The 12090-nt window shown below is 35.4% G+C and overlaps 2 protein-coding genes across 4 annotated transcripts in view; one reads left to right on the top strand and one right to left on the bottom strand.

The window, feature by feature from the left end:
• Positions 1 to 4864: 4864 nt before the first annotated feature.
• On the bottom strand, positions 4865 to 6483 carry LOC135074200 (U3 small nucleolar RNA-associated protein 18 homolog). The gene is made up of 2 exons (XM_063968500.1): positions 6315 to 6483; positions 4865 to 6147 (listed from the first exon to the last, which is right to left on the bottom strand). The coding sequence occupies exons 1-2, from the start codon at positions 6353 to 6355 to the stop codon at positions 4878 to 4880; spliced, it is 1311 nt and encodes a 436-aa protein (XP_063824570.1). The 5' UTR covers positions 6356 to 6483; the 3' UTR covers positions 4865 to 4877.
• Positions 6484 to 9177: 2694 nt separating this feature from the next.
• Positions 9178 to 12090, top strand: part of LOC135073938 (nuclear receptor coactivator 6-like) — a 65837-nt gene continuing 62924 nt past the window's right edge. For all 3 annotated transcript variants that reach the window (XR_010257730.1, XM_063968196.1, XM_063968197.1), the window contains exon 1: positions 9178 to 10786. Coding sequence is in view for 2 of the 3 variants with exons in the window: in XM_063968196.1 (XP_063824266.1) it covers positions 9819 to 10786 (968 nt within the window). In the remaining variant the exon portion in view is untranslated. The remainder of the gene's footprint in view (positions 10787 to 12090) is intronic.

The raw sequence follows: 12090 nt of genomic DNA, 5'->3' as shown, positions 1-12090 counted from the left end.
GCCAGATTTTGTATGGAAAGTGGCGTCTTTTTTTTTTCGCGTGGCCATCGACCAAACTTTGTTTTTTGATTACAAAATAGTGTAATAAACCAAACTTACTATGGCATGTATACCTCTAAACTCAGTCTGAACTGAGTTACGAGCATTAGAAGTTTGATGATTTTCATACTAGATTTGCTTTTTGTGCGCAAGTTTTGTAAGAAATTGCAACAAATTATTGCGCTATTTTTTTATTGCGCTGATTCTGCTCCATACTGATGTCTCTCCAGACATCAGTATGTAGCCTTTAATGGATGGTGTTGTTTGTTTACACATACAATGTCACTATTTTGTTGCAATTTCTTACAAAACTTCGCGCAAAAAGCAAATCTAGTATGAAAATCATCAAACTTCTAATGCTCGTAACTCAGTTCAGACTGAGTTTAGAGGTATACATGTCATAGTAAGTTTGGTTTATTACACTATTTTGTAATCAAAAAACAAAGTTTGGTCGATGGCCGCGCGAAAAAAAAAAGACGCCAATTTCCGGCATTGTCTTTTATCCCATTGGCGTACAATGTTAATCTGCTAGGCAACAGTCTGTGTCCTTTGCCTTCATTACTCAAAAATATTTAAGGTTCGACTCCTCGCTAGGTTCTATCCTACCAAGGGCTGACTTTTAAATCGTCAGATATCTCTTATCTGAAGAATAAACTTTTCATTTTGACATATAGGGTAAACCACCCAATTATTGGCACTTTAAGCAGCTACTTCACAAAACCGGTAAAATTTACATGTAAAAATATGTTTTATCAAAGATAAAAACGTTTATATTGGTCTTTTAATCTTTGCAGAATATGATAAAGTACTTATCATTAATACATTAAATCATTTATTCAATATAGTGTACCTTTTAAAAAAATACCTCAAAATACCAGTTGTTGGCATAGCCAAACCTTTTATTGGCAGTGATAATTACCTATTATTGGCACTGTTCTCGCAAGACTGAATAATAGCTGCTAGGTCTTATGTAGAGGTTTTGAAGAGATTCATGATAGAAATAAACAAAATAAAATCCTTTGTTAAAAGAAAAGTAACATTTTTTTTGTATAGGAACATACCATATCAGTTCAAACGCTTATATTTAAATATGGTTTTAAACTTTCCATAAACACTTTTATCAAATCTTTTCTCTTCAGAAATCCTTTTTTGCTCCTGATTTTTATTTTATCCAGTCAACAAAAAGCTGTTCTTCCTCGTCAGTTAAAACTGTGAACGGACCGGGCTTAGAGCGATGATCAGGATGTTTCAATCTGAATGGTATAGTAGACCGTGGCACCACTTTCAAAGCTTTTCACAGGCTTATTCCACTTTTTATTCATTAATCCCCGCTAACGTCAATGGAGCTTATAATGGGGATTAATGAACTAAAAAGTTCATTAATCCCCATTACTTTATTTTATTTTCCTTTATTCAGAAAACTGTTAAAAATAAAATACTAATGTATGAATCATGTACCTTCTATTTATTATTGGACAAGAACTCACTTATTGATTATTTTTATAATCAAATTAAATTAAATTTAATCCTGATTACAAAGCTATTAATTTACACCATTTTTATCTTGTTACATCTTGGCCCAAATTTGTATGTAATCGTTTCCATCTTCTTTTAAATGATGAATGGGGAATAACGATTCAATATCCATAGTGCTTTTGGTTAATCAGGTAAGTGTTAATTTTTTTAAGTATTGTAATCAGTCTTAAATTTAATTTAATTTGATAATAAAAATAATAAGTGAGTTCTTATCCAGTAATAAATAGAAGGTACCTGATTCTTACATGAGTATTTTATTTTTAACGTACTGGGGATTAATTAACTTTTTAGTTCATTAATCCCCATCGTAAACTCCATTGGCGTTAATGGGAATTAATAAACCAAAAGTTCACTAATACCCGTTGACGGGGATTGTCAACGGGGATTAGTGGAATAAGACTTTGAAAGGCTTTGAAAGTGGCTGAAAAGATAATATTTTTTATTGGCACCTTTTTAACCAATGTTTGACACCCGTGCCAATAAATGGATTTTATATAATTGGCAGTGGGCCAACATTTGGATTGGTGTATCCAAAACGTTAAAAAATATTTTAAATGCAATTTAAACTCAATTTTGAGACAAACAAGCTATAATTTTTAATAAACTCAAATTATTTTAAATACCCTTTTATTGGCATGTGTGCCAATAAAATGGATAAACAGATTTTACGCATACCAAATGTTGGCACACCACAAATAATTAAAAGTTGGCGGTTAAATTATAAAATAATGTTTTAAAAAGGCAGTTAATATATTCAATAATAAGACAAAATGATTATGTATAGGGACAACAAAATAGATTTGCATTTTTTTAAAAGATTATGATAGCTCTTACCTTAGTAAAAAACGAATATTTCGATTGTTTTTTTCGCACAGGTCGCGGTTTGTCAAACAAATGGTTGATTCGCCGCGATGTTTGAAAAAATAAAAAACTTGTGTAGCCAGTTGAGTAATAAATGATATTATTGTACAATTTCTACTAAAAAATATAAGGTTTGGCTACAAAAAACCTTAATTTTCTTAAAAAACTGGAGCATGCCAATAAATTGGTAGAGTGCCAATGATTGGGTGGTTTACCCTATTTCCCATACTGAAACTGTCAATGTGCCTAAGTTATTCTTCAGAAAAGTTGTCTGACGATTGTAAATCTGCCCTAAAATTCCTATAACTCACAATTCCTATCCGCTAAACGCATAACTAGCGCGTTACGTGTGCAGAATTATTTGGCGAGCGAAAAGGCAGGCTATAGTTAGATCATAATGTGTCAAGTTGGACCGAATCCCGCGAGCAAAGATTTCTACGACGCTATTTCTAGGCGGGACTTAATTTGGTACTTAATAAAGATGTCCAGTAGTTTGATGCAGTGTTTGTCCTTGGGTGAAGTCACTGGCGACCGCGTGCTCGTCCCGGACTCGCGACCGCGGGTCGACCGGACCACCACACGCCGATGGACCTCGCATTTCATCTATCGCGACACGAATCTAGTATTACTTATAATAATCGAGAGTGTTAAAGTGATTATTTAGGATAGTTTGCCTTATGTTCTTACGTATGTTTTAGATAAATATATCTGACAGTTCTTTAGACCTACCAGAATGATAAAATGAATTTGTAGTGTATTCACAGTGTATGAGTAACTTGTGTATTTATAGGGCATGCAATATTTAACTTCACAAATTAATGTTGCTATTGTAGTTTTTGTTTTAGTATTGGCATTTATTTTATGCTCTCGTGTTTGTATTAGGTATCATGTATAGTTCAAAATTTTACAGCATTTGAATAATAATGTTTTTCTTAGCAGAATGCATTGCGCGTGGGCAGGGTTGAATATTTTATTGATTAGGCTACATGTATTTAGATAAGTTAGTCTATAAAATAAATGTTATGTATATGTATGCATAAGAGAAAATCGTAATGGTAATAGGTGCAATACCTAATTAACCTAAATTAGTAATACTGCTTTAGACGAACTTCTTGTTCAACACTAAGGTCCATCGGCGTGCCGTTAGACAACATAAAGTAATAATCGTTTCTGTGATTTTTAACTATTTTATTTAGTTGAATTTGCGCTTTTAAATTATCTTAAATCTCATACTTCCTAATAATATAACCTAGTTACAAATTTAGCTTGACCAAATTCATTTGAATAGTAGAAACCTTGTTCAACTATCTGTAAATTATGCATCATCAACAGAAGTCATGTGTGATTATACCGTTTGTCATGTTAAAATGGTTAGTACATTCCTCTTTCAATCTGTGGTTTGGCTGACCATATTAAAGGCAAAGGTTTTGATTGATTTTACATTTTTATATATTTTTGTAATTTAATACATATTTCCATAATTCCATATATCCTGTGATGGTTGTCTGTGTATTAGGTACCTGTGTTTTTCTATTTATTCTATTCTTACCACCATCACGCAAGCCAAACCCATTTTGATGGAGGGAACTGACAACAATGGTTCATCTTGAATCTGTACATCCTTCATTATTTCATTATTTCAATAAATAAAACCTTTTCTCATGTAAACTTGCTTTTTCATTTGCTAAACCTTTTACGAAATTTATGAATGGAGAAGGAACAACTCTATAGAAGTAGGTACATAACATTTTTAGCGTTTACTAGGTAGGTCACCCACACTGATTACACGCTTTTATAAGTCCCGCATCTAAACTACTGAACGCATTTGTTTTTTTTTACAATGTAACTTCATCAAAACAGTGTAGTTTCATCAAAATCCGTTGAGTAAACAATAATACTAAAAATGTATAGTATTATGTATTATTGTTTATTATAATAATAATGCTATAGCACAGAAAATATTATACTACCAGTATAATCGGGAATTTCTGTCTTGCTTGGGTTTCAATGAAGATTTAGATAACCTACTCATTTGTATTTACTCTGGTATAGGGGTATCTACATTTAACACCCACAAGACCAAACGTTGTTGCCAAAATGCAACATACAAATTCGCTATATTTTGTTGTTTTTGTAATTAAAATTAAACGGTAGTAACACGAGCAATATTTTATTGCTGTTCTAACAACTTTCAACTACAGTAGTAAGACGGGTAATCACTTTACCGGTATTACTACTGGTAGTAAGAATGGTAGTAACACGGGCAATAAAGGGACAGGTGTATAGCCAATTTTAGAACATCCTCTATTGTGGGTCTTTTCTAGATTTACTTAACAAAACAGATTTGCAGTGGGTATTACCTACATTATTAGGTTAAATGAGGACCATATTGGTGTCAGGTTAGGTACATTAAATTAAAAGACAGGAGTTAATACAATATTTTAATAGTTTTTGTAATATTTCAATCTATACAGATTGGCATAGCCCTTGTTATTTCCTAGAGCCATATAACCACTATTAGGAGAGAAGTTTATAGTTTGTACTTTGGATAAGACTTTTGTATGTGGAGGAAAGTTGACAAACACATGGTAAGAAGGAATATGGATCAATTTTACAGCATCTGGAATTACATTTGAAGATGCAGAAAGAATTTCTGTTGTTGCATTAAATTTAAGACAAGATATCTTGGTTGTCAAGTTGCTAATTGTTTTTAAAGGCAATGGTTCATAGGTTTCCAGTTTTGTTGTGTCATAAATGTTAACAATCCCTTCTTGACTGCCCGTTGCCAACAACTTTCCACAAGGACTGACAGCTAGACAAGAAGCATTTACACACCCATTGTCATAGAATTTTTTCAAAGCTCTGAATGTAGACAAATCCCAGATAGTGATTTCGCCTTGTTTGCAGTAACAATACAGCTGTTCACTGTCATGACTGAAAGTTAAAGATTCAACATTGGAGTTATGCTTCAGAGTTCTTAAAAGTTCTTTTGATGATGTACTAATCAAGTATATTTCGTCAAATCCAGTAGAAGTTGCAATGTACTTTCCATCAGGTGATAGCTTGAACAATTTTGGCCGCTTAACAATACGGGGAAGTTGTACCAATTTGGGCTCAGCTTTCACAAGGTCATAAACACAGTAACTATGGTTAAGTTCTGTAGCCAAGAATGCTTCTGACCCACTGGGATTAAATTGCGCTGACATTGTTTTCCAGTTTTTGAGTTGAAAACTATGCAATTTCTCATTGACATCTCCACCAACTGATAACAGAGACACTATACCAGCATTTCCTGATACAAGTGCAACACTTAGTTTGGGGTGGAAATCAATACAAGATATAATTCTTCCCTCATTCCTGGTTTCTGAATTAATTTTAGGGAATAATTTCATATCTAACATTTTATTTGGGAGATTAAATGTTTTACTTTTTCTCATGTGACCAACAGTTCTCAGAATTCCATCATCATCATCATTACCTTCTTCTAATTTCGGTTCTGTTAGCTTTGCCCAATTTGGTGTTCCCATTAAACTTTCGTATTTTTGCTTGAGATTTTCAGTCTTTGTTTTAGCGGTTTTAGCGCTGAATTGATGGTCATCCTCATCTATCCACACAGGTTTCCGGTCCACATCAGGTTTTCGTTCATCGGATGGTGTAGTTTTCAACTTATCCACCAAATCTTTTGACTTGTTGAACAACAGCTTTGATAACCTAAAAAAATAACAGAATAATTATGGCAGTTGTAGTGAATTGTTATTTTATGATGAAATTGGACAATTATGTATCTTTTTGAATAAGCTCCAGAAAGTAATAATCGGTAAGAATTTTGGATAGTCATAAAATAACCTAAAAGTATGTCATCTAAAACATTAATGTACCTTGATTCTTCATCGTTGATGCTGGATAATTTTCTTTTCATTTTATCTAGACGAATATGGCTTCGATAATAGATAAAGCCAACTTTAATTTCCAATCTTGAAATCACCACACCACCATGCGTATTTCTTGCCCACAAGCCACAACAACAACAACTTTTTTTTCTCGAAACTGTCAAAAAAGTGTCAATCATTGACAGATAGTGCCTCTAGGGATGTGAATTACTGAAAAGTTTCGATAGGAATAATTTTTTCTTTATGTTATAATCGATATAATCTTTAAAAAAAATAATTAAATCTTTATTCACATACCCCCAGCATGCTCCATGCATCCCCTAGACAAATTGCACTTTTTGGTCGCTCCAAAAATCGAATCCCTTCACGGAGAGAAGAGCTTGCCAACTGTTGTTTTGCTACTGCTATTAGGGGCTAGTGTTCGATCATCATCATTATCTTGTTTTTTATTTGACAGGAGGCCATCGATCAGACGGATCACCTGTGATAGTAAGTGATTACCGTCGCCCATAGACACTCGTAGTCCCAGTATTTCAGCCATAGGACGTCTACTGCTGAACATTAGGCCTCCCCCAATGATTTCCATATTGGTCGATTGATAGCGGCCTGGGTTGGGTCTAACGCCTTCCTGCTACCTTTATGATGTCGTCGGTCCACCTTGTGGGTGGACGTCTCACGCTGCATTTTCCAGTACGAGGCCGCCGCCACTCCAGAACCTTGCTGCCCCATCGGCCGTCAGTACTGCGTACTATGTGCCCTGCCGATTTACCACTTCAGCTTGCTAATCCGTCGGTGTTGAATATGTTCGATGTTTTTAGAATAATGTCTACATAAGTGCCGGTAAAGATTCTGAGTTATCTGAGTCTTAGATTTTTAAAAGTGAATGTTGAATTTTATTTTAGATTCTAAGATATTCAACGTTCAAGCACAGAATAATAATAAGTACTACGTACAGAAGTTTTACTTCGCGAAGGTATTTAAAAAAATGTATGCTCAATGTCATTAACAATATTATTATGGTGTAATTTAGCCTGTCTCAAGAATCAAGCACCATTTTGTTGACAAACGTCAGTGATCGGCACTGCGCCGAGGCTATAGGGCTGACTTCGGTAAAATGATGTGACGTGAGGTGCCAAACTGCGGAAAATGGCGGAGGAAATACATGATTTAGCATGAATTATCATGAATAAATAATATTAATTTATTTATTTATTTATTTACACTTTTGCACATACAATTGTACAGTGGCGGACTTAATGCCAGGTGGCATTATCTGCCAGTCAACCACAGGTCGAGTAGAGAGACTAAGGCGGTGCAATAAATATGACGTTTAATTAATATACTTACATAGCATTAGATAAAATAAATAACATAAGAATACATATTAATATAATAGACATACATCTAAATACATAAACATAATAATAATATTGGCGTACACAAAACACATGTCAGAGATAATAAAAAAAAGTTTTAGTCTTTAAAATAATTGCGCAGAGCCTTTTTAAATGTAAATTTGGAGGTATTAACTACTTATTTACCTCTCAGTGTCTTGAGGCAACTTAAAAAAGTACATTCTGTGTTGTTATTATTATTTAGGCAGTTAAATACTGCACAGTATTTTTTAGTACACCATTTTCTTTATTTTCTTCCATCATACACAAGAATACGCGTGCGTGAGTCAATGTTCGCTCGTATGTGAGGCCTTGTCGAATAGTATCCTGTAGGTGGGCCATCGTGCGTGTTTTGTTTTCGATGTAAACTCGCGGAGATGAACAGGCCTGGTTCAAGTATTAAAACATTTGAAACTGAGAACATGATATTAGTGGTTACTTTAATTTAAAGGTTCGGTCAAACCAACGCGATCACACGCGATCAGCCGGCGTACAGCGATGGCGACCAATGAATTTAAGTCTGATCCATGTCTGATCGCCATCGCTGCACGCTGGCTGATCGCGTTGGTTTGGCTGAACCTTTATAAGAGTGAGAAAGTGTTCTCATTAATTCTTAGATTTTGACATAATAATATCTGTCAATGTCATGTCAAAAATAACCAATCATGCAGCATTTGGACCTCGCGTCTACGTATTGCCATCTGGCGGATTTTTCAATCGCGAAAACCCTCATTATAAAATAGCATCTCAGCATCAACCTCATTAATCAATGTAAATGCTGCTATTGACACTGACCAATAATTTTTTTAACTTTATCCAAGGTTTAAAATTTAGCCAAAGTTAGAATTATATGTTATACGTATCTTGATGTTTATTTTAATATATAAATAAATACGATTTTTTTGGAAATTAGTTATAATTACTTTAATTAAGAACTTTTTTATACCAACATTGGAGCAATAAAGAATTTGAATTTGAAATTTGAATTAATTATTTTTTAAGTATAAGTATACTTTTAAAATAGAAATATTTGAAAGTAAATTGTAAAAAGTTGTGTTAATTTATAAGCAAATGATATAACTGAAGTTATAAAACATGTGATTTATACAAAATGAAAAAGGTTAATAGTGTTACTTAATATTTGGCTTCTTACCCTTATTAACACTTGTATAATATGTAGGTATGTAATATTGTAATCAAACAAGAATATACTTATCGATGTTTTGTAACATCCTTAAGGACACCATTGTCACTGGACATCTGGCCAAAGGAAGGAGAGTTCGGAAAAGGTTCTTCCAAAAAGATTTTCCAACTCCGAGTCCAACCATAGATAATTATTTACTCTCTATTTTTATAAATGGCAACAAAAAAGTCGGTAAAACAGTTCGTGTCAAACATTTACACCAATGTAAACTAGATAGCGCTAGTATCGATAGTGCATCTCTGTCACTCTTTTCGATACGGTGTGTAGGTTTTTGAAGAATTCAATCTACTTCTCGTCGTGTAATAAGCCTCAATTTCTTCTTTCATTTGATAATCGCAGTGTTTCACATTGTAAGCATCATCTTCGGAATTGTGCAAAACATTTTATAAGTAAAAGTGGGATTTATATTTTTAATGAACTTCGGTAATCAGTGATTGAATCAAAACAATGTTTTTGTGTGAAATAAGCAAGTGAAGAAAGATGAAGCGAACATTATTCATACTGTGACCTTTTCACACCGTCAGGAGCATTTTATATCATGATGGGCCCTATAAGAATAATTAAATTCCAATAGTAAGAAACAAATCGTGCGCTACCAGTTTTATTGCCAGGTACTAAAGCTTTACAATGGGTCCGAAAAGGGCTCCGCCATAAAATTATCACTGTCAGGCTTCGAGGGTCATCGTAAAACTAATAGACAGTTGATGACTTCGATTCCTAAAAACTCAGCAGAGAATGTCGCAACGGCCCCGGAGCGCCGGGTGGACGACAAGCGATGATCGGAGGGTCGAAAGCGATGCCAGGTGTAGTCCCGTACGGTCCGGCACAGGATCGCGTCTCGGTGCGTTCAGCTAGTGAGCAGCCGGCTTACTCGGCGTGTGATGTGTCTGCGCGATGTCAGGCAAGCCCGCCAGTGTGGGCGCGTCGCGAGCAGGCGTGCCCGGCGCCCCGGCGCGCGTGCTGGTGTACGTGGCGGACCCGCGCCAGCTAGAGCCCGGCGCCGCGGCGTCTGAGCCGCCCGCCGCGCCGCCGCCCTCGCCCCTCGACGCGCTCTACCTGCCCGACCCGCACCAGCTCGCCGTGCCTCGGAACGCCCTCTACAGGACCCAGGTCGACTGCAGTGAGCAGAGGAACCGATCCAACGCTGTCTTCTACAAATCTGCCAATGATGTCGATGGGAAACTCGGTGTGTTCGGTTCCCCTGACAACGTTCCCCATCGTCCTGACTTCTTGCAGATACCGCAATTTCTAAAAGACCAAAATTTAAAAGTTGACGATGTTAAAGTGAATGAACACACGGGAAATCTAAACATTAAAACTGACTGTGTAAATTCAGTGAGTGCGGTTGAATCGTTTCAATCTAGGGTGACTTTGGAAGGAGGTGATTTGGCTACATATCAAAGATGTGCTGGCCAGTTAGGTCCCGATAGTGCTATGCCCTCTATGCATCAAGTGGCGCTGCAGCACGGCCACAACCAGTTCAGTGAAAGTGTCACGGTGCAGGCCAGTGGTGACGGTTCAAACTCTGGTGACCGAGAGTTGTCGAGAAGTTATGTGAACTATCAAGTTTTAGAACAAAGTGTATCTCACCAGTCAATAGTGAATCAAAGTATAAGTATATTGAATCAGCAAGTGGGAGTGAGTAGAGGAATTGCTAGTGAAGGTGACAGTGGGCCCACTCCTCAGCTGGTTCGGACTGCAGACGGAGTAGTGTTGGCAGTATTACCATCGTCTGTCCTACCTCAAGCTGTCGACAGCACTGATCTCAACACCAGGACTGTGCCCTCTGATTCTCCACAGACTATTATTGTGCCTTTGGGTTGGAGGAGAATCATAAATGGAACATCAGTACTCTACATCAGGTAATTAAAATTTATCTTTTTTGATTTTTTCTTATTTATTTTAATTAAATTTTTATTATCTTCAAATTCAATCATGTATATTTCCTGATGTTTAGTATGGAAAATTAATATGCAGACTAATTTTTCTACAAACTGCAGAAATAATACATAGAAACATATTGTTCTTTTAACACAGGATACCTAAACCACAAACAGTTTTCATTATTGCATTATCATCAAATTACACACAGGATACTATGTTTTTCATCCAATTATTGTTAGAATAGGCCGAATACTATGTTTTTTTTTATACAGTATGTCCATTAAATGTGATCCTAGCTAAATCTCTTTTGAAAGAAAAATTGTAAATTATAATTGAAATAATGAGTGCTAGTATTTCTTAAATTGCTGGCTTTTTTGGAGCAATATCGCATCGTTAAACATACCTACCATTGTAATTTGTAGCATACAAATACTAACAATAACTTGGAGGCCCTGTAATTATCGTATTAACATTTTTACTGGGTTAATTTAAGAATCATCATCATACGTCGCTAAAAGTTTACCCCTAGGCAAGGGGTATAGATTACCCTAGGTCACGAAACCGGCATGCGATATAATATAGGTACTACAATAATTATTCTCTCTTATAGTCACTGAAAACCGTTTTCCCCACGCGTCATAACTAAATAGGCCTGCCAAACTTTAATGCAAAGTGATACACTGTACCGTTACTCTTTAAAAAATCATGATGCGTACGCAATACGACAATATTCACGCAATTCCCGATTAAAATTGTGACCATCAAAGTTTTAAATTCTATTTGGAATCCAATTAAAAGTTAAGACTTGATAAAAGCGGTTATAAAAAGTATATATTTTATGTCTTAACAATCAATGCTCAGATAGTTAAGCAGTAATGAAGTACCCGGAGGAACACGGCGGTGAACGAGTGCGCAGATCGTGCGTTAACGTTAAATCAATCCGGCGCAAGTGGACAAACCAGTCGGGCAGCTGTGCAGACGCAGCCCGATGCAAGTGACGAAAGACAAAAACTACGCGATACCTACCAAACACACTTGCTTACTACTTTTACATTTTGAAATATTATTGTAAATAACGATTACTTGCATAAACTCATTTTACGGCGATTTTTAAAAATTTATTATTATTATTCTTTTAAAATAAAAACTAAAAATTTGATAACGAAACATACCAATTCATTTGGGCACATTTTAACCAAGACGAACCAAATACATATTTCTAAAAAAAGGATTTATTTAAAACTGGCTCTATTCATAGTCCAGTCAATAAAGCATTATAGAT

The sequence above is a fragment of the Ostrinia nubilalis genome, chromosome 8, assembly GCF_963855985.1.
Source record: "Ostrinia nubilalis chromosome 8, ilOstNubi1.1, whole genome shotgun sequence".
Lineage (NCBI taxonomy): Eukaryota > Metazoa > Arthropoda > Insecta > Lepidoptera > Crambidae > Ostrinia > Ostrinia nubilalis.
This window is presented reverse-complemented; position numbering and strand designations above follow the sequence as displayed.